The following is a 22,052-nucleotide window of genomic DNA, read 5'->3' on the forward strand; positions in this document are numbered from 1 at the left end:
CAATGAATTACTCAGATAAAGATAATGTTGGACGATAATGTTAATGATAATGATAATGATGTCAATTGGCACTTAAGCGTTCAGTTTAGCTTTCAACTTGATCACATTCAGTTGGTTTTCATTGTTCGCACGCGTTCAACGTAAAGTCCTTCAAAAGGGTAATCTATAAAATGTGCGTAATACTTGATAAGCTCTTAAGGTTTTTAGTATCTGTAGAAATTTAAGTACCAATGTGTTTTAGAGAGGAAGAAAGAGAGAGAAAGGCCTTGCTGCAGCTCAACGAACTTTACTTTGAGTTGTTGTTTCAATAAAAGTGGAATGTCAACGAAATTCGTTTTAAATCCGGTTTAAGATACTTGCAATTCTCGTTCAGTCTGCTTAGAGCTCCTTGACATTGCGCATACGCCATGTACGCCTAATAACAATAATAAGTCTGCTGCCTGAATGCTTAATTAGTCTACCAAATTCGATTATTCAATATTTTTCAATTCATAATCTTCTTTAGCAGCTGCCGATTCACAAACAAAACAACACTCACAAAATTTAGCTGACAACAGGTGACAAAAAAGTGACATAAAAAACGTGATGTTGCTGTCGCTGCCCCCGTCGCCCTCTTGCCCCTTGACTGTCTACTGTTTTCGCAACTGCGGCTCTGCTCATTCATAGCAACTGGCAGAACCATTTCTCAGCGATATAGTATATTTAGTTGCAGTTAATTACCTGCCAGATCGGCATTTCTTCTTGAGCTTTTTTTTATGCTGCCGCTCGCAGCTCGCGTGATTTTTAGCGCTTCAGCTCTTCGACGTCGCCGTCGTCGTCGTCGCTGTCGCAGTCGGTGTCGATATTGTCAGCTTTGTTGTGGGTCCCGTTTGGTGGGCGGTCGGTTCATTCAGATTCAGTCGGTCGTGAAACGTTAAAACGTGCGAAACGTTGTCAGCGACGTTATCTAAAATTCCCTGAGTTTCCGTTCTATAAATCTTAGCTACAAATAATTAACAACAGCAGCGAGAACATTTGAGATCAAGTGCTTGCGAGATAAAGCTTGAACAAACGGTGCGCTCTCTAACGGGTAATCAACTTATCAAAAATTCTATTTGACACATTTCAAATCAGTGCAATTATTTTCAACAAGTTATCTTTATAATGCAATAAACAAATCAGCCCAGGAGTAGCTAAAGTCCACAGCATATTATAAAAATGTTTAGAACAAGTTTTTATTGAAACTATCTACTATTTTTAGTTTCATATCCTAATAATATGATTAGCCATTATCTATCAAGAAATCGCCCCAGTTCTAATTCTAAAAACCGGTACACAAATTGTAATCCCACTTTACATGTTTACGACTCAATTAAAAATGCTGATATACCTTTAGCCTCGAACGTCTCTAGTTTCCTATGCAGTTCTATAGTTCTATCGTCTTTCGCAATACGAAACTGAAACTTCCTATATGCAATTTAAATGCATTGTACATAAAAGTGAATATGATGTGAATAACACAAATTTCATGTGGCGGCATAAATTGTTAACCCAAGGCAAATGTCGCAAACTTTTTTCGTACGTCTCGATTTACATTTCGGAGTTATAATGCGAAGTGCATTTAGCATTTTGTGCTGGATGAACGGACGGGTGTCAGGTTTATTTTCATGGGGTATGCAAAACGAAAGTGACAACTAAGCTGGGATAGTCTTACAAAGTGGGTCAACAACACCGCCGCTCTATGGGAGAGTGCGAACACCTGAATGAGTCAGAGAGAGAGAGAGAGAGAGAGAACTTGATTGATCACTTACAAAACACCGATGCGGATCGAGAATTTTGCTTGAGAATATCTAGCGGCTGGCAATTGAATTGATATCGCTTTAATTACAATACAAGCACTCGGTTAGTTCTCACGTGGGTTGGACAGACGTCTAAATAGCGTGTGTTTTTTCTTCTTTTTTTCTTATTTGCTAATCTCAAGCATTGACAAGGTCAAATAGCTGAGCAGCTCGTTGAGATAATTTGATTAGATACAACTGTTCTGGCCCACGACAATGTGATATACCCCCAATTTCTTCCGCCCCTTTCTCTCTCTCTCTCTCTCTCTGGTTCTCTTCTTTGCTAATTTGCAGCCTACGAAAGGTATTTAAGTGACTATTGATTGTACGTAACTGATCGAGTAATTGGCGATATAATTTAATTATAAACTTGTGCGATATCGTGACAACTTTTTACACCAGTCGCTTAGCATCTCATTGATCTTTTGAATGAGCAACAATCAAGAGTATTTAATTAGAGAAAGTTTTCTACCCTTCCTGTGTATGATATTTAATTGATTCTTTGAATGAGAAACGATCGATAGAATTGGAGACAGTTTTTTACTACATTATATTTAAATTTGTATGATATTTCATTGAATGAGAAAATGTTAACAATTTTGTATTTATTTCTTCATTGAAGTTAATCATTAATATTATATATTTTCATCATTTTACCCAAAATTCTTTCCCTTACATCTATGATTTATAACCAAAATACATTCGTTCTCTAGCAATTGTTGTTTTGCTGCATAAAGTCACAAGCTCTTGGGATTGTAAACAAACAGAACAATTTGTACTTTGCCCAGCCGAAAATCGTTGCCAACAAACTGTTGACTTTTTTCTATATCCGGGCCTAGTTCAGTTCCCTTTTGATGCCATCCAAATAGTTGATAAATAGATTGTATTTTAATGATATATTTGCGCACGTATTTAAACAAAACTTAATTTATAGTTGTGCCAAAAATAAACAGCAATTAAATTTAAAATCACTCGAGTGACGCAATTGGTAATTAAGCCAGACTTTTCGGCCAGGTCAACTTAGTAAAAGTAAAAGCCAAATTTGCGTCGTCATAAACAAATATTCTGTGTCAATAAGCTTAAATTCTTAAGCCAAGCACATAAATTTAAATAAATAAACACAATAGTAAAATGTCTGGCTAAATATTGTGCACATAAGGTGAGCGAGATAGGAAGTGTAAAATACTAAAACAATAATAAACAGTTGCATCACTCGGTTAACTATTTGAAGCACGTAATTCCCATTTTTTCGTTGTTCTCTCCTGAACTTGCTCAATGAAATTTCGTTTGCCTCAAGACCGCACATCGCACATGTTTCGCCTACTGAATTAAATTATTATTTTTTTGAAAAGCTTCTCTCATCGTAATCACTTGTAAAGTAATAAATGTATTAATAAACTGAGCGCAACACTTGAACTAATTTAAGCTGTGTGCTAAACGAGCTTTTAAATAGCGTGTCATTTTTTGGATAGTATATATTTATTGCACCTGTTTATACAATAACTGTGAGAGAACTGTTAAATTGTTCAAAGAGAGTTTTATTCACAGTGTTTTAAATGTTTGAGAAAAGTAGACGCTTTATAGCTTATAGACAGCTTAAAGACTATGATGAAACTGAAGATGAAGATGATGAGGAATATTCTGAAGGTTGTAGCGAAATTTCGGAAATTGAGATAATATAATACAACTTTCTTAATATCGAGGATAAAGTTGTATCTAATGAAATTACCCTATTCTATAATCTTTTTAGTCAGCAATTCGCGATATACAATTAATTCATTTAATTAATATAGAAGCACGATTACTTGCATTAAAATATGTTTAATATTTATTATTTCTATGATGATTAAAAATAAGTTGATATGCAAAACCATTTGGTATTTAATGATACTTTAAATAGGAATGTTCAAATGATTATACAAATTTAAAATAAAGGATGATATTGAGCTTAGCATTTCTCCATTGCAGTACTCCTGCTCAGAATGGCGGCCACAAAGCAGCAAGAGGCGGAGGACAGCGAGCACAATCCCCAAGTGGTTGTGACTCCTTCGGGAGCCGCTCACAGCGTGCGACATGATCGCAGCCTGTGGCGTGACTTGACCGCCTACTGGATACTCGGTCTGTGCAATAACTATGGCTATGTGGTTATGTTGAGTGCTGCCCACGATATCATAGCGCAGTTCAACGATGAGGTGAGTGAAGAGAACTTAACAATCCCGCAAAGAAAATGCTCTAACAATAGTTTTCTCACTTTGTTAGGAGACGGAAGTTGGCGATGAAGGTGGCAATGGACGCGAATGCCATTTGGTCTCCACCGGCGCCATTTTGCTAGCGGATGTTCTCCCCTCATTGTTTGTCAAGATACTCATGCCCTTCTTTCCCTTCTGGGTCAAGTGAGTTGTTTACCTCTTTACTTTTAGCAACTCAATGTTAATTTCAACTAATCTTTTTAGTGTACGCATTGGCTTGGCGGTTGCCTTTTCTGCAGCGGGTTTTCTGCTCGTTGGCTTTGCGAATGCCGAGTGGATGGCGTTGTTGGGCGTGGTCATCACCTCAGCCAGCAGCGGCATTGGTGAGACAACCTTTCTGGCCTATTCCTCGCGCTTCAACAAGTGAGTATTGCTGCCTTTGATTTTTTTTGATTTCCTCTTTAATACATTATTAATTCGTTTTTAGAAATGTCATCTCCACTTGGTCGTCGGGCACTGGAGGAGCTGGTGTCATTGGCTCACTGAGTTATGCCACGCTGCGCTCTTTGGATGTCAGTCCACGTGATACGATGCTCATCATGTTGGTCTTTCCCGCCATTGAAGCTTTCGCTTTCTGGTTGCTTTTGCGACGTCCTCAAGTGTTGCCTGTCACCACGGTGGAATCCACTGAAGAACTCATCAGTGACGATAAACCTTTGGTGGGCTTCAAGGAGAAACTGTCCTACATCAAACATCTGTTTGGTTACATGCTGCCGCTGTGTCTGGTTTACTTCTTTGAGTATTTCATCAATCAGGGCTTGGTAAGTGACTTACATTAATTTCAACTCATTGCCAACTTATTTTGAATTGTATTTTCTTATAGTTCGAACTGGTTTACTTTGAGAACATCTTCTTGGATCGTGCTTCGCAGTATCGCTGGTTGAACGTGGATTATCAGATTGGTGTCTTCATATCACGCTCCTCCGTCAATCTCTTCCAGCTGAACAAGATCTGGCTGATGTCAGTGTTTCAGTTTGTCAACGTCGTCTACTTCCTCACCGAGGTCATTTGGTTCTACACGCCCAGCATCTGGATTGTCTTCACCATTGTGCTGTGGGAGGGTTTGTTGGGCGGTGGCGCCTATGTGAACACCTTCTATCGCATGTCCAAGGAGATACCGCCAGGTCGTCAGCAGTTTGCAATGGCCATGGTGGTGCAATCCGATTCCTATGGCATCGCCCTGGCCGGTTTCCTCGCCATTCCCGTGCACAATGCCATCTGTGGGCTGCCTGCCTCGGTGCGCGGCGTTGTGTGGTAACAGGAAGAACAGCACAAAAATGCGCTCATAATGAGTAATTGATTATGCCTTTAAACTAGCTAATGAGTAGAGTATAAAAGTGTGTGTGTGTGAGTGTGTGTGATTATGTATGTGTGTACATTCTGTAGTATTAACTGTGTACGTGTGTGTTTGTAATCGGAGCCTTGTTGAGGCCCAGCTAAGTTCATAGAAGAATTTAGCTTAACGTGTATTAATCTTAAGCCGAAAATTTAATAATACAATTAACTATCCAATAATCAGGGTCTTTACTTTTAAATACTCGTAAAAGAAAGCACACAAAGTTAGCATATTTTACATAACAAAGTTGATGATAAATCGAATTTGCTAACGTTACAAATCTGAAATAAAATAAATAATTTGAACATTTTGTTTGATGATGACTCAAAAAGAAACCATAATAAAATATTTATATGCATTAGGGTACCATCTTGTTTCATTTAATGCACTACAAATTACTGTAAGTAAAAGCTATAAATTTAAAGCATTTAAAGTTGAAATATTAATATAAGCATTTGTCGAGGAAAGGTTATCAATCAGCCGGTAGTTCAATACCCTTCAAAATTCCTAAATATTTATTTCTATATAAGATTATGCCCTGCTCGAAATGTTCACTTCGGATAGAGTATATCGTAGTGTGAGGGTCTGTAAATGAGATAAACCATTGGCTGGCATCCTTCGGGGAAATCGTGAGTTTTCACCGTTCCACCTTCTCCCCGATCGAGGTACTCAACTCTCACTCCGACTCCCAACGCTGCGCACAACGCAATGATGTGTATGTGATCGGATTCCTTGAACATCGGCTCGACTTCTTGATGTCGAAACTCCTCAATGGACAGATTACCTTCGATAAAATGCTGATAGAATTCAGCATCCGCCTGCAGTTGACCTGATGTGATTAGGCGCAGATAAACAATGACATAATCCGAATAACGCTGATTGTTGAACAAGCAATGCAATTCATGTCTAGCTCGTTGAATGCCTCCTGGAGTATCTGGACACACACGATTGATCACATCTATGAACTGCAAGAAAGCCGAATTTAATAATAATTGAATGAAAAATATGATATTCTAATTTTTACAGTAGCATGAAAATCTTCCAAGGTAAAGCTTGGAAATCCAAGGCGCATGAGCTTATCTTTAAATCCCTCGGCAAGGACTCGAAATTTGTGATAAGCTAAGCTATTGGAAATCAAATGCTCGAGATATGAATAGGCAAAAGATCGGAAGAAACAATTGCCATCGGGTCGTGTACGTCGCAGATATTCATATTTGCCAGCTAGGTTATTAATCTTGGCAGTAAACACAGGATCACCTTCATATTCAGCAATTAAACATGCTAACGGTAACTCTTCACTGACCATGGGCGTCGTATCCGAGATCTAGTCAATGAAATAGCAGTCCTACAAAATATTACGTATACGAACTGTGCGCTCACCTCTCTTTCAATTTCCCGCTGTTGTTGTATGATTAAATCATCTGCATTGCCATCACTTTGTCCCACAGAATCCATATTTTTCATAAAAGTGTTACAAAAATATTTCAATTTGACAACGGGAAATTTTTTGTTATAAATTTTGTGAGAGCATTGGCAGCAATTCCAAAAAAGAGTAAATAACTATTAAACTACAACGTTGCACAAGTGTGTCATTAAAATGTAAAATATATTTATTTCAAATATTTATTTAACGGAATACGTCGATAAATAAATCGATTATTATTTCGATACGCGTTTTATTCGAAGCGCCTGCCTAAAAGTGCGCCACACATTATTATTCTCTCTTCATCTTACAACTTGTTTCATTTGAACAACTAATTAATTGTAGACTAATTTCGCTGCATGTTTATTTAACACCGGTTGTTGTTATTGGCACCAATAAGTCAACTACGTAACACCCGACTGACGTTTCAAGCTTCATCGGTGGCTGTGAATCGCTGATCAGCTCAGTTTGTTTTTAGCTGCCGAATGGAACGGTTATAGAGCGGCATCTGAATAGTTCGATTCATCACACATACATAATATATATATTTATTAAAATGCGCGTCGTCATCTTATCAGCACTTTTACTTTTACTTAATCGTGACTGGGTTAAGGCAGAGTCTACAACATCTTCAAACAGAACGAACAATAAATTACCAAATATAATTATTATATTAGCAGATGACATGGTAAGTGTAGTAAAATCGATTTTGGGTCAACGACAGCAATTAACATTTGTTATCACCCCCATTTAAAAAGGGCTTCGACGATGTGAGTTTCCGTGGAGGCAGGGAATTCCTCACACCCAACATCGATGCCTTAGCATATCACGGACGCATCTTAGATCGCCTCTATGCACCGGCGATGTGCACACCTTCCCGCGGAGCTCTGCTAAGTGGCAAATATCCCATACACACAGGTGAGCTACGAATACAACTAACTACCAAAAATAGAAATTGTGAAAAGTATATACAAAACAAATATATTGTTCGCGATAGTCATTGGGTTCAAACTGTATTCAGCAGGTCGAACGTGATTCTATAAAATACTAATAATCATAATAATATTGTACTTTTAATTAAACACTGTTGACGTTATAGTCATGTCTGTGTGCCTGTCGGTTTATAAACATATAAATACGTATACATATGTGTTTGTATTTTACATTTCGACGTTCACTTTTGTCAGTGCATTTTTCATTTTTTTACGAAGAACTTGTAACTAACTTCTGAGTTATAAAGTAAAATCTCAAACAAGAGCATTATTACTTTTTGGCTAAATGACAAAACCTATTAGAAAAAGTGTTCGTAAGTGGACTTTAATCGGGCACTGTATTTTCCAATCTCAACTACTACATATAAAGGCTAATAATATTTGTTTGTGATTAAGATAACTTTTTTTATTTGTTTAAATGCACCTCAGTATTTTGCAAATATAAAAAAATAATATTTTTTTGAAGAGTACTAAATACTTACAACTTTAAAATGATACGCCTTTAAATATATACTATAATATAAATAATTAGTAATCACTGTTTTACGACCGAAGTAATTTTATTCCTCTTATTTATGTGTTTTGAAAGCTGACGCCTAATTATAATGTTATCATTTACATCTTGAATTAAAAGTACATATGTATGTACATATATGGTAGAACCAATACAACTTAATTAATTTTTGACATTATACACAAAACAATTTTTTAATGCAAATATGAAGTTCGGCATTATCTTCTCACATCTACAAAATTTTGTTATCAAAATTTTATAGCTGATAACTTTAACTTACTTATATGTCTATTGGTAAATTGCCTAGATTTAAATTTTTTTTTTTATAGTTAGTAAGGTGTTTAATTGAAAAAAAATAGTTTTGGTTGAATTTTTTCATTATTGTAACTTTTATGATTTTTTTCCTTAAGTTTGCCATAAGAGTGATAAGTCATTAAAACTAGGGTGAACCCAAAAAACAACATTTTTTTAATATTAAAAACAAATTTAAAATAAAAATTGGTATGCACTTTTATTAACATACCATCAGTTAACTTATTAAAAAAAATTGGGCGAATCCGCAATCATATAATGAAACCACAGGACCTGAAAGTTACAAATTCGTAAGCCTTCAAAGTGCGGCTTTTCTTGTGGCGCTGACTGTATTTGTTCATTCCTTCAGGTACCCAACACTTTGTAATTAGCAATGAGGAGCCCTGGGCGCTCTCACTCAATGCAACCCTGATGCCTGAGATCTTTAGGGAGGCAGGATACTCAACCAATTTGATAGGCAAATGGCATTTGGGATTCGCCAAGCCAGAGTACACGCCCACACATAGAGGTTTTGACTATCATTATGGCTACTGGGGCGGCTACATTGACTACTATCAACGACGGGCGCAGATGCCGGTGGATAACTATACGATGGGCTACGACTTTCGACGCAACATGCAGCTGGAGTGTGCGGAACGTGGTGTCTATGTCACCGATTTGCTGACCAACGAAGCGGAACGTCTCATAAGTGAGCAGCCAGGCAAGCAAAAGCCTCTTTTCCTGATGCTCGGTCATCTAGCGCCGCACACTGCCAACTCAGATGATCCGTTGCAGGCGCCCGAGGAAGAACTGCGTAAATTTGCGCACATCAAGGATCCCAATCGCAGGAAGTATGCTGGTGAGTTAGAGCTGAACTTCCATAAAATATATGCAATATATTTCCATTCTATTCTTGCATATCCTTAGGCATGGTATCCAGACTGGATCAGAGCGTAGGTCGCATCATCAGCGCCTTGGCACGTAGCGAGCAGTTGGAGAACAGCATCGTCATCTTTTATTCGGATAATGGCGGACCTTCAGTTGGCCTCTTTGCTAACACTGGCTCCAATTTTCCACTCAAGGGTCAGAAGAATACACCCTGGGAAGGCGGCGTGCGAGTTGCTGGTGCTATTTGGAGTCCCTTGTTGGAGGGACGTGGAAGTGTGTTCACCCAACCCATTTATGTAGGCGATTTCCTGCCAACACTTGCACATGCGGTTGGCATTGATTTGCCACGGTCCCTTAAACTGGATGGCATTGATCTGTGGCCACAGTTGGCGGGTGCCAAAGATGCCGTTCATGTGCCGCGCGAGATATTGCATAATCTGGACGATGTGTGGCGTGTTAGCTCCTTGATGCTCGGTCAATGGAAGTATGTGAATGGCACAACATCGGCGGGCCAATATGACAATTTGCTTATGTATCGTGAACTGGATGATCTGGATCCACGCACGAGTCGTTATGTGGTTGAAGTGCGTAATTCACCTGCCTCCAAAGCTCTCGCTCCTTTCGATTTACAGCGGTTAACCCAGTCAAGGATCAACAATCTCAGGCGAGCTGCAAAAGTGCGCTGTGGTGACTTTCAGCGAGGCTGCAATGCATTAGTGGAGGAATGTCTCTTCGATCTGAGCGTGGATCCTTGTGAGACTAACAACTTGGCTTACTCGAAGCCCCATTCGGACGTGCTTTCGGCACTGCGAGAGCGTATCCATCAGCTAAGAGCAGGCGCTGTGGCGCCTGGTAATCGCCCCAGTGCCAGTTACGCTGATCCCAGTTTACACAAGTGCACTTGGGATAATTTCGATGTAAAGCCGGCGGATTCAGGTAATACTATCCCATTATTATTATAAATACTATTCTTATTAAATGTTTTTGCAGTCCGTCTAGAATGTGATTACCATGGCTTACCTTGTGACGCATAATTTTTCTGACCAGTTACTGGATTTCGGATATTAAAACACTATAGTTTGGCACGAACTTAATATTATAGAATGTAAACAAACGCAGCACTAGAAATAATAAATTCTATTTTTTTTTCATATCTTGTGAATTTTAAGAAAAATCTCTCACAGACAATATTAGCTTGGCGCCAACAAATTTAAGCAGTTAATTTATCTGGCCACACAGTTCATTCCGTTAAATATCGATAACAATAACAACAGAGCAAGGAAAGGAAATCGAAAAAGTCGTTGCATTGCCTGGCAGCTCGGTGGTTATTTATATTGGTGTAAATAAAAGTAAGGCAATAAAAATGTATTTTGCCAACGAATCAATCCGTAACAATTGTAGTGGTTATTACATCGATGATTTCATTTACTCTATTTGTATCTATAATTTTTCCGAAATAGTTTTTAACGGAAATCTAATTAAAAAAGTTTAACCAGGTGGCAACTCTGAGAATTTGTGTGTGTTTGAAAAAGCTATTTTGAAGAAACAAAAAGTACCGTCTAAATAGCTTCAGAACATTATTTAATGGCTGCATAAAATGTTGATATCTTAAAAAGATTGTTATTTTGTAACAGTAGTAAATAGATTAAAAACATGTTGCTCATCAGCATTGCCATATCGCCATAAGGGTGGAAAAATATGTCCAGTATCCTCACCAGCTGTCAGGCAATAAAGACAGACTGCTTGAGAACACAACACAATGGAGGAACGTGCCGTTTTAGCTAATATCGCTACAATTATTACCAAGGACTTGCTCATCGATGATCCGACCAAACACAACATAAACTGCGGCTTCTCCAACAGCAGCTTTCCACTGCTCGATGAAAGCGACGATGATGAGGCGGAGATTTTTGCACTAATGCAGCGCAAGCGAGCCGATACAAAGAACCCAGGAAAGGAGACAACAGCAACATTAAAGCGCAGACAGGTCGATAAAGTACCAAGGGAAACATTCAAGTCCAGGAAGACGAACAAATTGGAGTGGGAATATGCAGAACTTAATTTACTACATCGCTATGTGGATGCTCAGTTTGAATCCTTTTTGCACATGCGAAAGCTCACTTATCTGGTGAGTACTCCCCTAGACGTAATCCAACGATAGTATCAATGGCCTACATATTCCATTCATAGAAAATACAGCAGGAGTTGCACCCGATTCTGGAGAGAAATGTGCTCCCGGGATATCCCACGCCACAGACAACACTCGCCTTAGCTTTGTGGAAACTCTCAACGGACGAACATTTCGAGGAAATTGCTCGAAAATTTCAGTTTCCATGGTCGCTGTGCCAGCAAGTGGTGCGCAGCTTTTGGCACATTATCTCCGACAACTACGAAAGCTTCATCAAATGGCCCAACTCTCTGGAGGCTCAACAGAGTACTCTGCAAGGGTTTCAGTCTGTGTCCCAGCTAAGCTGCTTTCGCGACCTCTTTGGCATCATTGTCCTTAAACGCGTCGACATCTTTATGGAAAGTGAGCATGCCGAGGTGGCTGTGGTTCTGCAGCTCATCTGCAATGCGGAAAATAAGATCATCGATTGTTATGTGGAGCTGGAGCAGGATTATAGCTTTGAGGAGTCGCCCATTGGACAAACACTTGCCCTCAATCCACGCACAATGCCAGCTGGCAGTTATCTCATTGGCAGCCACAGTTTTCCTCTCAAATCCTATTTGATACGACCCATTGAGGCGGAATGCTTTCGCAAAGATGTAGTATTCAATGGGTTATTGGAGCCAGCTTTTCAATTGGCTGATAATGTGCTAGATAGTTTGGCACGTCGATTTCAGACGCTGTATGCACTGGAGGCGCGTGATTTGAATGAGGTCCGGCTGATAGTGGAGAGCATTTGTGCCATGCATAATCTGTGCGTCGATTACGAGGATGACTATTTGGAGGTGGATTCTGGGGGAGCGCATCAGAAATGCAGCTGGGGTGGAGTGTTATCTGAGCGCAGAGGTAGCGAGAAGGATGCCAAAGGTCTGCACAGACGAGTGGAGCTCATCGATGCATTGGTCAACACTGATGAGGGCGATTAGATTATACTTTTCACATTACATTTTGTCACGGTATAAGTTTGGAATAAATAAGACATAATTTTTAATTGAATTTATACTATATTTATGGAAATGGGTTATTGTAGACACAGTTTGAAGAATTTGTCATGCTAAAAACTATGTATATGAAGAAATAATATTATATGCAAATACCACGCGGGCAGTTTTTTTAAAAGCGATAAATTGGCAAAAATTAAACACATCACATCCGATATCAATTATCGATAGCCGAGCCAAATAATCGATTGAACACGGCTTAGTATTCAAGCAAAAATCTGGCAACTCTACTGCAAAAACAAAACAAATGCACGTGTGATTTTGTTTGGTGCCTGAAGAATTGAATTAAACAAACATAATTTAAATAATAATTAAGTTCATCATGGATACTCATGATATATTTCGGCAATTGACCGCAGGAGTGCGGTTTACCAAAAAGAGAACCGTACGTAGAGTCCACTAAAAATAAAATAAACACGCACATTAATCGTGCATTTTGTTTCAGGCGCCACCGGCAGTTAACGCGAAGAAGTCTCAAATCATTGCAAAAGAGGAGCTGCCTAAGCCAGCAAAAGTTGCCAAGTTAGCAGAGGATGACACTGCAACCCAACAGTTTCGATTGCTAGCTGACAACATTGGCAGTAACGACACAGCAAATCCATCCAAAGATAAACGTAAGAAGGCTAACAAAAAACAATTGTCACCGGAGCAGTTGGAGCAACGACAGCGCGAGGAGCAGGTGCAGGCCATACGTAAGGAGCACGGTATTACAGTGCTGGGCAAAGATGTGCCCGCGCCCATTTCAACATTCGATGAGCTGCAGCAATACAAACTGTTGCCCCGCCTCAAGGAGAATCTTTTGTCGTTTGGCTTCGAGCAGCCGACGCCCATTCAAATGCAAGCGCTTCCCGTGCTGCTCAAGAATCGAGCACTTATGGCGTGTGCACCAACTGGATCGGGTAAAACATTGGCCTTTCTTACGCCCATTATCAATGGACTGCGCTGCCACCAGACAACAGGATTACGTGCTCTCGTCTTGGCGCCTACTCGCGAGTTGGCTCAGCAAATCTATCGTGCTTGCATGGAGCTTACTCGCTCCACGGGCTTGCGAGCGCACATCATCAGCAAAGTAAGTGAAGCGCAACAGCAATATGGTCCGGAGTGCAAGCAAAAATATGACATTCTGGTGTCGACCCCAAATCGAGTGCGTTTCCTACTGCAACAGCAGCCGCCGTTGCTTGATTTGTCGCGCATTGAATGGTTTGTGCTCGACGAAGCGGATCGTCTGATGGAGGATGGCAAGAACAACTTTAAGGAACAACTGGATGTGATCTATGAAGCCTGCACGCACTCCCAGAAGCGTGTGGCATTCTTCAGTGCCACATACACGGTGCCCGTGGCCAAGTGGGCCTTGCGTCACCTCAAGCAACTGGTGCGCGTGACCATTGGTGTGGCAAACAGTGCCACGGATACAGTGCAGCAGGAGCTGCTCTTCGTTGGCTCCGAGAGTGGCAAATTGATAGCTGTGCGAGAAATGGTGCGCCAGGGATTGCAGCCGCCTGTGCTTGTGTTTGTGCAGAGCAAGGAGCGTGCCAAGCAGCTGTTCGAGGAGCTGCTCTACGATGGCATCAATGTGGACGTCATACACGCCGAGCGTACACAGCATCAGCGTGATAATTGTGTGCGCGCCTTCCGAGAGGGTAACATTTGGGTGCTGATCTGTACGGAGCTGATGGGGCGTGGTATTGACTTTAAGGGCGTTAATCTGGTCATCAACTATGACTTTCCCCCCACCAGCATCTCGTACATTCATCGCATTGGACGCACTGGTCGCGCTGGACGACCAGGACGCGCTGTTACCTTCTTCACGCAGGACGACACGGCCAACTTGAGAAGGTAACTATACTTAAATTTGATTTTTATATTAGTTTTAAAAATTTTATTATTTTTCCAGTATCGCACAAATCATCAAGAACTCTGGTGGCGAAGTGCCCGATTACATGTTGAAAATGAAAAAGGTGAAGAAATCCGAGGCCAAGATGCGTGCCAAGAAGCCTCTAGATCGTGAGGATATATCCACGAAAATAAAAGCTGAAAGACTGCCGCTGCCAAGAGAATTCGATAAAACGAAGAAGCCCTTGCAAGCAGGGAAAACGGAAAAGCAGCAAAAGAAAAAGGAAACGGGGAAAAATGCAGGAAATAAAAAGTCTAAGAAAGTTAAGAAGGCAAACTAATTAAGATACAAATTTGTCTTATATGTTTTAGGAAAATATATATTCATCTGTTTAATAAAATCGTATTTTAAACAATTTCCAATCTGTTGATTTGTAAACTATTTTAAGCTAAATATTCCCCATTTAATTTCTGACTGAAAGACGCTTTAAGGTTAAACAAGATACCCTAAGATAAACATGAAAACAAATTAGAGAAGTTAATGGCAATATCAAGATAAATCATAGGTGAATAGAAAGATCAATACAACTAATTATTTTCATGTTCAAAATTGTTTAATATTTGTTTATTTCAACAAAAATATATTCCAAAGTACAAAAAATAATACACTTGCTGCAAAATTTGCAGAATTATTTTCTGGACTAAGGATTAACAAATGCTTCAACACAAAAAAGTTATAGAAATTAAACAATTCCAAGTTATACTATAACTAAATCTTACTTAATTATTTTGAATATTTCATGCAATATTCAAGTTACTTAAACGTTCCAAAGTAAAAAAATATATTTTCAATTCTTCAATTCATATCAAAAATAACTCATTACTCAATTTCTTAAACTAAATTAACTGCTTAATAATACTGTAGACTCTTAATAGTTACGGTAGACACCTGGAGAGATTATGCTTTAAAATATGTACATTTAAATGTTTGTTTCAATCTTGTTTTTTCATTATTACGTTTATAGACAAAAATTAAAAGAGGAGGTATTTGAATATTTCAGATAAATTTTCTATCTGCTTAGCAAAAATTTCATTAAAAAAATGCATTTCATTTTATAAACGAAATGAACTGCTCAGGATTACCAAATGTATAGTTTAGATACTTGGATATGTACACTTAGAGGTTCATATTTTAAACTTCACACTCATGATTACGCTCATGGATAAGCAGTTGATCCTTGCGCGAGAATCGCTGTCCACAATTTGAGCACTTGAAGGGCTGTTGTCCCGTGTGGAGGCGAATGTGGCGCTCGAGATCGCGTCGGCGATTGAAACCCTTGGAGCAGAAGCTGCACGTGTGGGGACGATCACCACTGTGGATACGTAGGTGTGTCTTCAGATCATAGTTGCGAGCATAGGACTTGGAACAGTGCGAACATTTGTATGCCTTGCCCGTGTGCAAAATGATGTGTGCACGCAAATTGGGATTTCTGGGTAAACACCTTTGGGCAATGCGGACACTGATGTGGTCGCTGTCCGTTGTGGGCATTAATGTGATCCCGGGCATGATGACTTTGGGCAAACTTGCGCGGACAATGCGGACACGAGTAGGGACGCTCGCCAGTGTGCGTGCGCATATGTGATTTGAGCGTGTCCAGGCGATTGAAAGCCTTTGGACATTGGGGACATTCGTGTGGACGACCTGCCTGTGGCACTCTCTCGGTGTCTTTGTCGTTGTCGTTGTCGATGTAATCCTCATCATCTTCGTCAGCGCTAAAATCACTTGGGCTGTTGTCATCCGACTCTAGCTGCAGCTCCGACTCCAAATTCTTAGCGATTTCTCTTGTTCTTGCCGATTGACGCATCGGAGAAGATCTTGGGCTGGAGTCGGGTTCCCGGAACCCGGTAAAAAGGCGGCGACATAAGCTCATCAAAACTCTGCTGTGGTTGCTGCGGTGGCGTCTTTGGCAGTTCCAGTTCCTCCTCTTCCTCTTCAGCGTCTTGCTGCGAATCTCGCTCTGGAGTGCTGGGAGAGACAACCTCTTCGTCGCAGTTTTCATCTGGCTCCTCTTTCACGAAGTTGTCGTCTGGCTTGGACAGCTCCTCAAGAATGGCACAAAATTCATCCACGGGATCCACGAGAAATTGCTTATGCTGCTGCTCCTCCTGCTTCAAGGTTAACAGCTTGTAACTCTGGTCGCATTTGCGTTTGAACTTGTATGCGGTCTGTGCATCCAAGTAGCAGGTCCAACATATCAACTTGGGGAAGTTGTCGTCCACTCGAATCTTGCATTCGATGCATTCGTTGAGCATGTCTGCCAAGCTGATCTCCTCCTCCGGTTGTTCCTCGCCGAATATGTCGACCATACCATCGGAATTGCTGAGGCAAATACGGCATACTTTCTCCATAATTAGAGAACTACGTATTAAATGTTTTTAATTTACATTCGCGCAACAAGTATACCCAATGTATTGATTCGCCGATTCTTTGTATCGTGACTTATCGATAGATTTGCGATTCTCGATAATGCTGACAGCAGCAATCTATCGAGCCTAGCCCAAGCCATCGCGCGAAAATAATCGATAATTGGCATTTTCAAATTTCCCCCAGAATGAAATACACTTTAAAATACGGCAGTTTTATTGTATTAACTATCGCGTATATGTATATATTCTTATACATATGTTCGATATTATATTGTTTCTTTATTTACTGTGCAATTATTTTAGTTTTGTTTGCTTTTGTTGTTTTATTTTATTTACGTGTTGCTTACGCTTGAGAGTGAGTGTTGTTATTCTCTTAATGCTAAATATATAAATTAGTGTAGTTAAATGCTATTCTTAAGTTTTATGTGGTTTTGCAAACATCAAATGTGTGTGTTTGTCAAGTTAACAACGTTTTAATTATTATTTAATTATCATAGAGTGCATGTGGATAGGCATCAAAATAAATCCAGAATAAATAATGTATGAATAAATTATAAATGTGGTGTTGTGTGTATGCATGCTAGTTTTTGATTTTTTTTTTTAAGGGCAACAACGAAATATATATAAAGATGTATATTTGTATATGTGTTTTATAAATAAATAAAATGCAAACAGCCCTAAAACTAAGCAAAATCATAGCTTTTTTTTGTTTTGTTATTTCGAGTTGGTTCCTTAGATTTGTGTTGTGGCGTAAGTCACAACACTTAATAAATTGCATCAATTTTCGATAGATTTTTCGACTTAATAACTACATTCATACATTTATGCATTTTTTGTTAATTTTGCTATTGAAAAGATTACGTACTTGCTATATAGTACATTACAACTACAATTCATTGTATGTTTACTGTTTGTATTTTAAGCATGATAAGCTATTGGCGCTTATTTTGAACAATTATTCATTAAGAATTAATTATTTGTTAATTTTTATCTCGCTTGTGATTTTTATGCTGAAACAATTTACAAATTCGAAACGTCAACCACACTTATTATTTACGCGGTCAGTTACGAAGTTAATATTATTATTATTCTTTTGTATATATCTAATACACTTCGATTGCGTAGCTTAAGTATAGTATATTTGATTTTTAATGCTTTGTATTTTGTTTGTTTTTGTTTTTCGAGAGTGTTATATAAATGTAAATGAATGATGTGGCGAGAGGTGAGAGGGGGAAAAGGCATGTCAGAAATTTCCATGAAATTTTAACCAACAGTTTGTTTTGTTTTAGTTTGCTTTACAAAGAACATGTAGTATTTAGTTACTTAGCTTATTAAATATTACAGTACATCGTGTTTAGCATATAATATATATATTTAGGTTTGTGTGTGTGTTCGTGTTGGGCTGATTGAGTGTAGCGTGTAATTGAGAATGTGTGTGTGAGTGTGTATTAAACTAAAGCTAGGCATATTTTGTTAAAAACGCGCGACACAACAAACATTTCTCATTTTTAACGCGCCATCAAATGGGGGAAACGATTAACAATTAAGTATCAATTATACAATTATGCTTATGCTTAAGTCTATCATCAACTTATAACCGCTGGAAAAAATTTGGCTTCGATTTGTTGTAGCAGTTAACTGTCTGTCGGTCTGTTTTTTCTGTTACTATTTCATGTGGTTGTTTGTTGCAGTTTTTAGCTGTTGTTGTTGGAGTTCCTGTTCCTTTTTTAATAGAAGTGCGGCGGCGGCAACGTTTGCGAGGGCAGCGCTGACGACGCCGGCTTCGGCTCCCATCAGACGACAGAATCCTTGCGTATCCTGCGTGTTTTGTGTATGTGTGTGTTAGCATATATGTAGTATGTTTTATGTGTGTGAGTTTAAATATAAGGACAAATGCAAAGAAATGACATTATAGTTGAGTTAGTTATGCAGTTCAACTAATTTTTGATTATTCTGATGTCTAAAACTATTATCGCACCACATATAATTCTCAGTCTGAGGTGCACGCATAACACCAACGCCGCCACCCAGGCGACGATAGTTCATGCAGCCGCACAAGCGCCATTGATTCGTCTCAGGATCGTACACCTCAATGGTCTTCAAGTAGGCGGAGCCATCAAAGCCGCCCACAGCATATAGCTGCCCATTGACAACAGCCAGACCGACCTGCAACATCAGAGAGATTTTAGTAGAGCGCAATAGAATTAAGAGCGTGTCCTTGACTTACGCCACTGCGACGAGAGGTCATGGCCACAATAGGGCTCCAGGTGTTGGTGAGGGGATTGTAGCGTTCGGCGGACGACAGTTCCATGCAATCGTCACGGCCGCCGACGGCATAAATATAATTATTAAAGACAGCGCAACCTAAATGCTTGCGACGTGTGCTCATGGGATTGACAGCAACCCATTTATTTTGCCTGTTTAAATAATAAATCAATACAAATTGTAATATGAACAATTAAGAGCAACACTCACCTAGGATCGTAACGTTCGACGGTGTTAAGCGGACATTGGCCATCGGAGCCGCCAATGGCATAAAGATGACCGCTTAGGACAGCAACAGCAACGCCTAAACGACGTGTGGTCATCGGTGCCACCTTGGACCATTTGTTCTCCTTGGGATCATAGCGTTCCACATGATTCAGACACTGTACACCATCCTGTCCACCCACGGCATAGAGAAAGCCATCCAGAACAGCAACGCCAACGCTGGTGCGGCACGATGTGGTTGGCGCCACATCGCAGGACCATTGATTGGTCTGTGGATCGTAGCGTTCAATGCTATTCAAATAGCTTTGGCCATCATGGCCGCCAACAGCATATAAAAGATCATTGAGAACGGCAACGCCAACGCCACAACGTCGCTTGCTCATCGGCGCAACCATTTTCCAATCGTTGGTCTGCGGATCAAAGCGTTCAACGGAGGCAATCGCATCACCCGAGCACCAGCCGCCCACGGCGAAAAGCACTTCACCGCGTCGTGTGGGTTTGCGAGGACGTGTGCGTGGACCTTGCATCAATGGACGTTCCTGTGGCAGCAGTAGATAGTTTTTAGCCTCGTCGACCAGATCGCGACAGGCTTCATCGGAGCGCACCAAGAGATCGGAGCCCACAGTACCGACTAGGAACTTGGGCGAGAGTAGTGGCAAGCGTACATGTTGCAACACCTGCAAGAGAGCATTTATTAGTTTAAACATCAAATGAAGCAGCAAATAGGAGAATAGAATATTTACTTGTGCCAAATGCTGACGCCGTTCGGCGACATTGTACTTCAGCCAGGACATGACCGCATTGAAGACCTGCTCCTCGCTGCGCACATTGAGCTCATCGCTGCAAATTATATCCACCAACTGGCCCACGGGCAGCAGCAGGAACTCCTCGCTCTCCATCACCTCCTGGAAGTTGTGCTGGGTGAATTTGTCGGCAATGCGCAAAAGTTCGCGGCAGGAGTGTGTGTCGGCAAAGGCGCGTATGCCCAGACAATTGGTCGGATCGAGTTGACGCTTGAGGAACTCACAGCAAATGTCCTGGATCTCGACGAGCTGCAACAGACAGGCAGCTGGTAGCAGAGTCTGCACGTTCGATTCCTCGACAATGATGTGAGCGGTGTAGCAAAAGTCGATTAATAGCTCCATGGCATTCTCATCGATGTCGCGTATGGTGACCTCTGTTTGTCGTGACTCCTCCAGCTCACCGGTGAACATGGCACAAAAATACGAGCTGCACGCACTTAAAATGACCCGATGCGCAAAGATCTTGCGTCCGCCCACATTGAGCACGACGTCGCAGAGTTCACGATGGCGACGCAGCATATTCAGCTCAGTGAGCGTTACTTTCGGATGTTTCTCGGACGTGTGCGTGAGACGGGCGGGCGACGGTGGACGCTCGGCACCGCCGCTGCCACCGCCACCACCCAGCCCACTGCCCGTTGTGCCTGAACCAGCAGCGGTGGCTGTGGCGGCAGCACCGCTGCCTAGGCCGGTGGAGCCCGGCAGCAAAGGATCGCCCATTCTATTCGCCGCTAAGCGCAGCGGGGCGGATGCCCAACCCCACACGGCGTCTATCTAAAAGGTGTGAAACGAAAGGAAGCAAAAAAAAAAAGAAGAAAAAGAGAATGAGTGGAGAAGTTAATAATGTTACGCCTTCTTTGCCTTTGCCTTTGACTTTGTCCGCCGCCCACACAAACACATATGCAATGCATACAGCGCAAAACTGGAGATGTGTGCGTGAATAAGCGCACTTGAACAAAGCTCTACAAACAAAACATACTCAACAAAATATTCTAAGTATGTGTACATGAAAATATTATAAGTATGTCTATTTAAATGCTTACTAAGAGCACATTTTTCACATTTGTATATTCAATTTGAAATTTGATTTTAATTTTCATTTTATCGCATTTGTTTTCATTGCTGCTGCATTGTGGGCGTGAGCAAACGTTTGTCACGCGCTCATCTCTAAATTTTGTTTTTGTAATCTTTCCAATACCTTTGCGTCTCTGTTGTCCACGGATCCAAAGCACGTCCACGGAAACCAGGTGCAGGCGGAAATGTTCGAAAATGCAATTTTGCTGCTTGCTTAAAGCGACATTTGTGCTAAATAATTTTTGCGTTGCGAGTTTAGAAATTATAGCAATTGCTTGCGCAAATCACCAGATTTTTACTTCACTTGCACACTGAAGAACGTTGGTTGTCTTGTGGGAAAAATCGAACAATTGCAAAACAGACGTTTTCTTGCAACTATTCCTGCAATTATTGCAGTAGTTTAGAATCGACAAACAATGCTGTGCATTGTGTGAGCACTTCGAACATAATTTGATAATGCACTTGCACTTCTTTCGCACATTAAACAAAATTTTTCACAATATTTTCATCAAAGACTTCTCGTTGGAAGATACTGCGTGACCAAGCAAACTTAATATCAAAATATTGGATTGTTCATCGAAAAATATACCAAAATCTACCAATTTGACTCTTTATTAAGTTCGCAGCGGTTTATCAATAATGTCTGTAAAAGCCACATCATTTCCTTAAAAGGTTTGCTTCATTGTTGGAAAACAGATTAATAAAGTTTTTAAGTTAGTGTATCTTTTGAACAGTCCTTAGTATTTTAGT

General features: G+C 40.3%; 8 protein-coding genes across 13 annotated transcripts; 4 read left to right on the forward strand and 4 right to left on the reverse strand.

The window, feature by feature from the left end:
- The first annotated feature begins 84 nt into the window (after window positions 1-84).
- LOC133843107 (battenin) lies at window positions 85-5,324 on the forward strand. 3 transcript variants are annotated; one of them, XM_062276509.1, is made up of 6 exons: window positions 85-172; window positions 3,786-4,009; window positions 4,077-4,210; window positions 4,271-4,429; window positions 4,494-4,827; window positions 4,890-5,324. In XM_062276509.1, the coding sequence occupies exons 2-6, from the start codon at window positions 3,800-3,802 to the stop codon at window positions 5,322-5,324; spliced, it is 1,272 nt and encodes a 423-aa protein (XP_062132493.1). In that variant the 5' UTR covers window positions 85-172; window positions 3,786-3,799. The 3 variants fall into 3 exon arrangements, with proteins under 3 accessions (XP_062132493.1, XP_062132492.1, XP_062132494.1); XM_062276508.1 differs by lacking the exon at window positions 85-172 and adding an exon at window positions 889-1,069; XM_062276510.1 differs by lacking the exon at window positions 85-172 and adding an exon at window positions 889-1,053.
- On the reverse strand, window positions 4,638-6,997 carry LOC133843109 (ubiquitin thioesterase otubain-like). The gene is made up of 3 exons (XM_062276512.1): window positions 6,783-6,997; window positions 6,427-6,726; window positions 4,638-6,367 (listed from the first exon to the last, which is right to left on the reverse strand). The coding sequence occupies exons 1-3, from the start codon at window positions 6,864-6,866 to the stop codon at window positions 5,954-5,956; spliced, it is 798 nt and encodes a 265-aa protein (XP_062132496.1). The 5' UTR covers window positions 6,867-6,997; the 3' UTR covers window positions 4,638-5,953.
- Window positions 6,998-7,283: 286 nt separating this feature from the next.
- Window positions 7,284-10,661, forward strand: LOC133843106 (arylsulfatase B). The gene is made up of 5 exons (XM_062276506.1): window positions 7,284-7,513; window positions 7,584-7,743; window positions 8,993-9,481; window positions 9,550-10,446; window positions 10,501-10,661. Exons 1-5 carry the CDS (start codon window positions 7,382-7,384, stop codon window positions 10,542-10,544), a joined length of 1,722 nt encoding a protein of 573 aa, XP_062132490.1. The 5' UTR covers window positions 7,284-7,381; the 3' UTR covers window positions 10,545-10,661.
- Window positions 10,662-11,081: 420 nt separating this feature from the next.
- LOC133843108 (uncharacterized) lies at window positions 11,082-12,676 on the forward strand. The gene is made up of 2 exons (XM_062276511.1): window positions 11,082-11,638; window positions 11,701-12,676. Exons 1-2 carry the CDS (start codon window positions 11,270-11,272, stop codon window positions 12,601-12,603), a joined length of 1,272 nt encoding a protein of 423 aa, XP_062132495.1. The 5' UTR covers window positions 11,082-11,269; the 3' UTR covers window positions 12,604-12,676.
- Window positions 12,677-12,898: 222 nt separating this feature from the next.
- Window positions 12,899-14,934, forward strand: LOC133843105 (DEAD box protein 52 homolog). Its single transcript, XM_062276505.1, has 3 exons — window positions 12,899-13,063; window positions 13,124-14,514; window positions 14,573-14,934. The coding sequence occupies exons 1-3, from the start codon at window positions 13,001-13,003 to the stop codon at window positions 14,850-14,852; spliced, it is 1,734 nt and encodes a 577-aa protein (XP_062132489.1). The 5' UTR covers window positions 12,899-13,000; the 3' UTR covers window positions 14,853-14,934.
- A 769-nt stretch (window positions 14,935-15,703) lies between these two features.
- Window positions 15,704-16,273, reverse strand: LOC133840045 (gastrula zinc finger protein XlCGF67.1-like). The gene has a single exon (XM_062271698.1). The coding sequence runs from the start codon at window positions 16,271-16,273 to the stop codon at window positions 15,704-15,706; it is 570 nt and encodes a 189-aa protein (XP_062127682.1).
- Window positions 16,189-17,014, reverse strand: LOC133843114 (zinc finger protein kipf-like). The gene has a single exon (XM_062276524.1). It carries the CDS (start codon window positions 16,918-16,920, stop codon window positions 16,342-16,344), a length of 579 nt encoding a protein of 192 aa, XP_062132508.1. The 5' UTR covers window positions 16,921-17,014; the 3' UTR covers window positions 16,189-16,341.
- A 474-nt stretch (window positions 17,015-17,488) lies between these two features.
- Window positions 17,489-21,843, reverse strand: LOC133843112 (kelch-like protein diablo). 4 transcript variants are annotated; one of them, XM_062276519.1, is made up of 6 exons: window positions 21,090-21,224; window positions 20,172-21,002; window positions 19,414-20,105; window positions 19,166-19,355; window positions 18,917-19,104; window positions 17,489-18,756 (listed from the first exon to the last, which is right to left on the reverse strand). In XM_062276519.1, exons 1-6 carry the CDS (start codon window positions 21,126-21,128, stop codon window positions 18,732-18,734), a joined length of 1,965 nt encoding a protein of 654 aa, XP_062132503.1. In that variant the 5' UTR covers window positions 21,129-21,224; the 3' UTR covers window positions 17,489-18,731. The 4 variants fall into 4 exon arrangements, with proteins under 4 accessions (XP_062132503.1, XP_062132505.1, XP_062132502.1 ...); XM_062276521.1 differs by lacking the exon at window positions 21,090-21,224 and adding an exon at window positions 21,427-21,843 and having other exon boundaries at window positions 17,489-19,104; XM_062276518.1 differs by having other exon boundaries at window positions 17,489-19,104; window positions 21,096-21,231.
- Window positions 21,844-22,052: the final 209 nt, after the last annotated feature.

This window comes from Drosophila sulfurigaster, chromosome 3 (genome assembly GCF_023558435.1).
Source record: "Drosophila sulfurigaster albostrigata strain 15112-1811.04 chromosome 3, ASM2355843v2, whole genome shotgun sequence".
In the NCBI taxonomy this organism is placed as follows: domain Eukaryota; kingdom Metazoa; phylum Arthropoda; class Insecta; order Diptera; family Drosophilidae; genus Drosophila; species Drosophila sulfurigaster.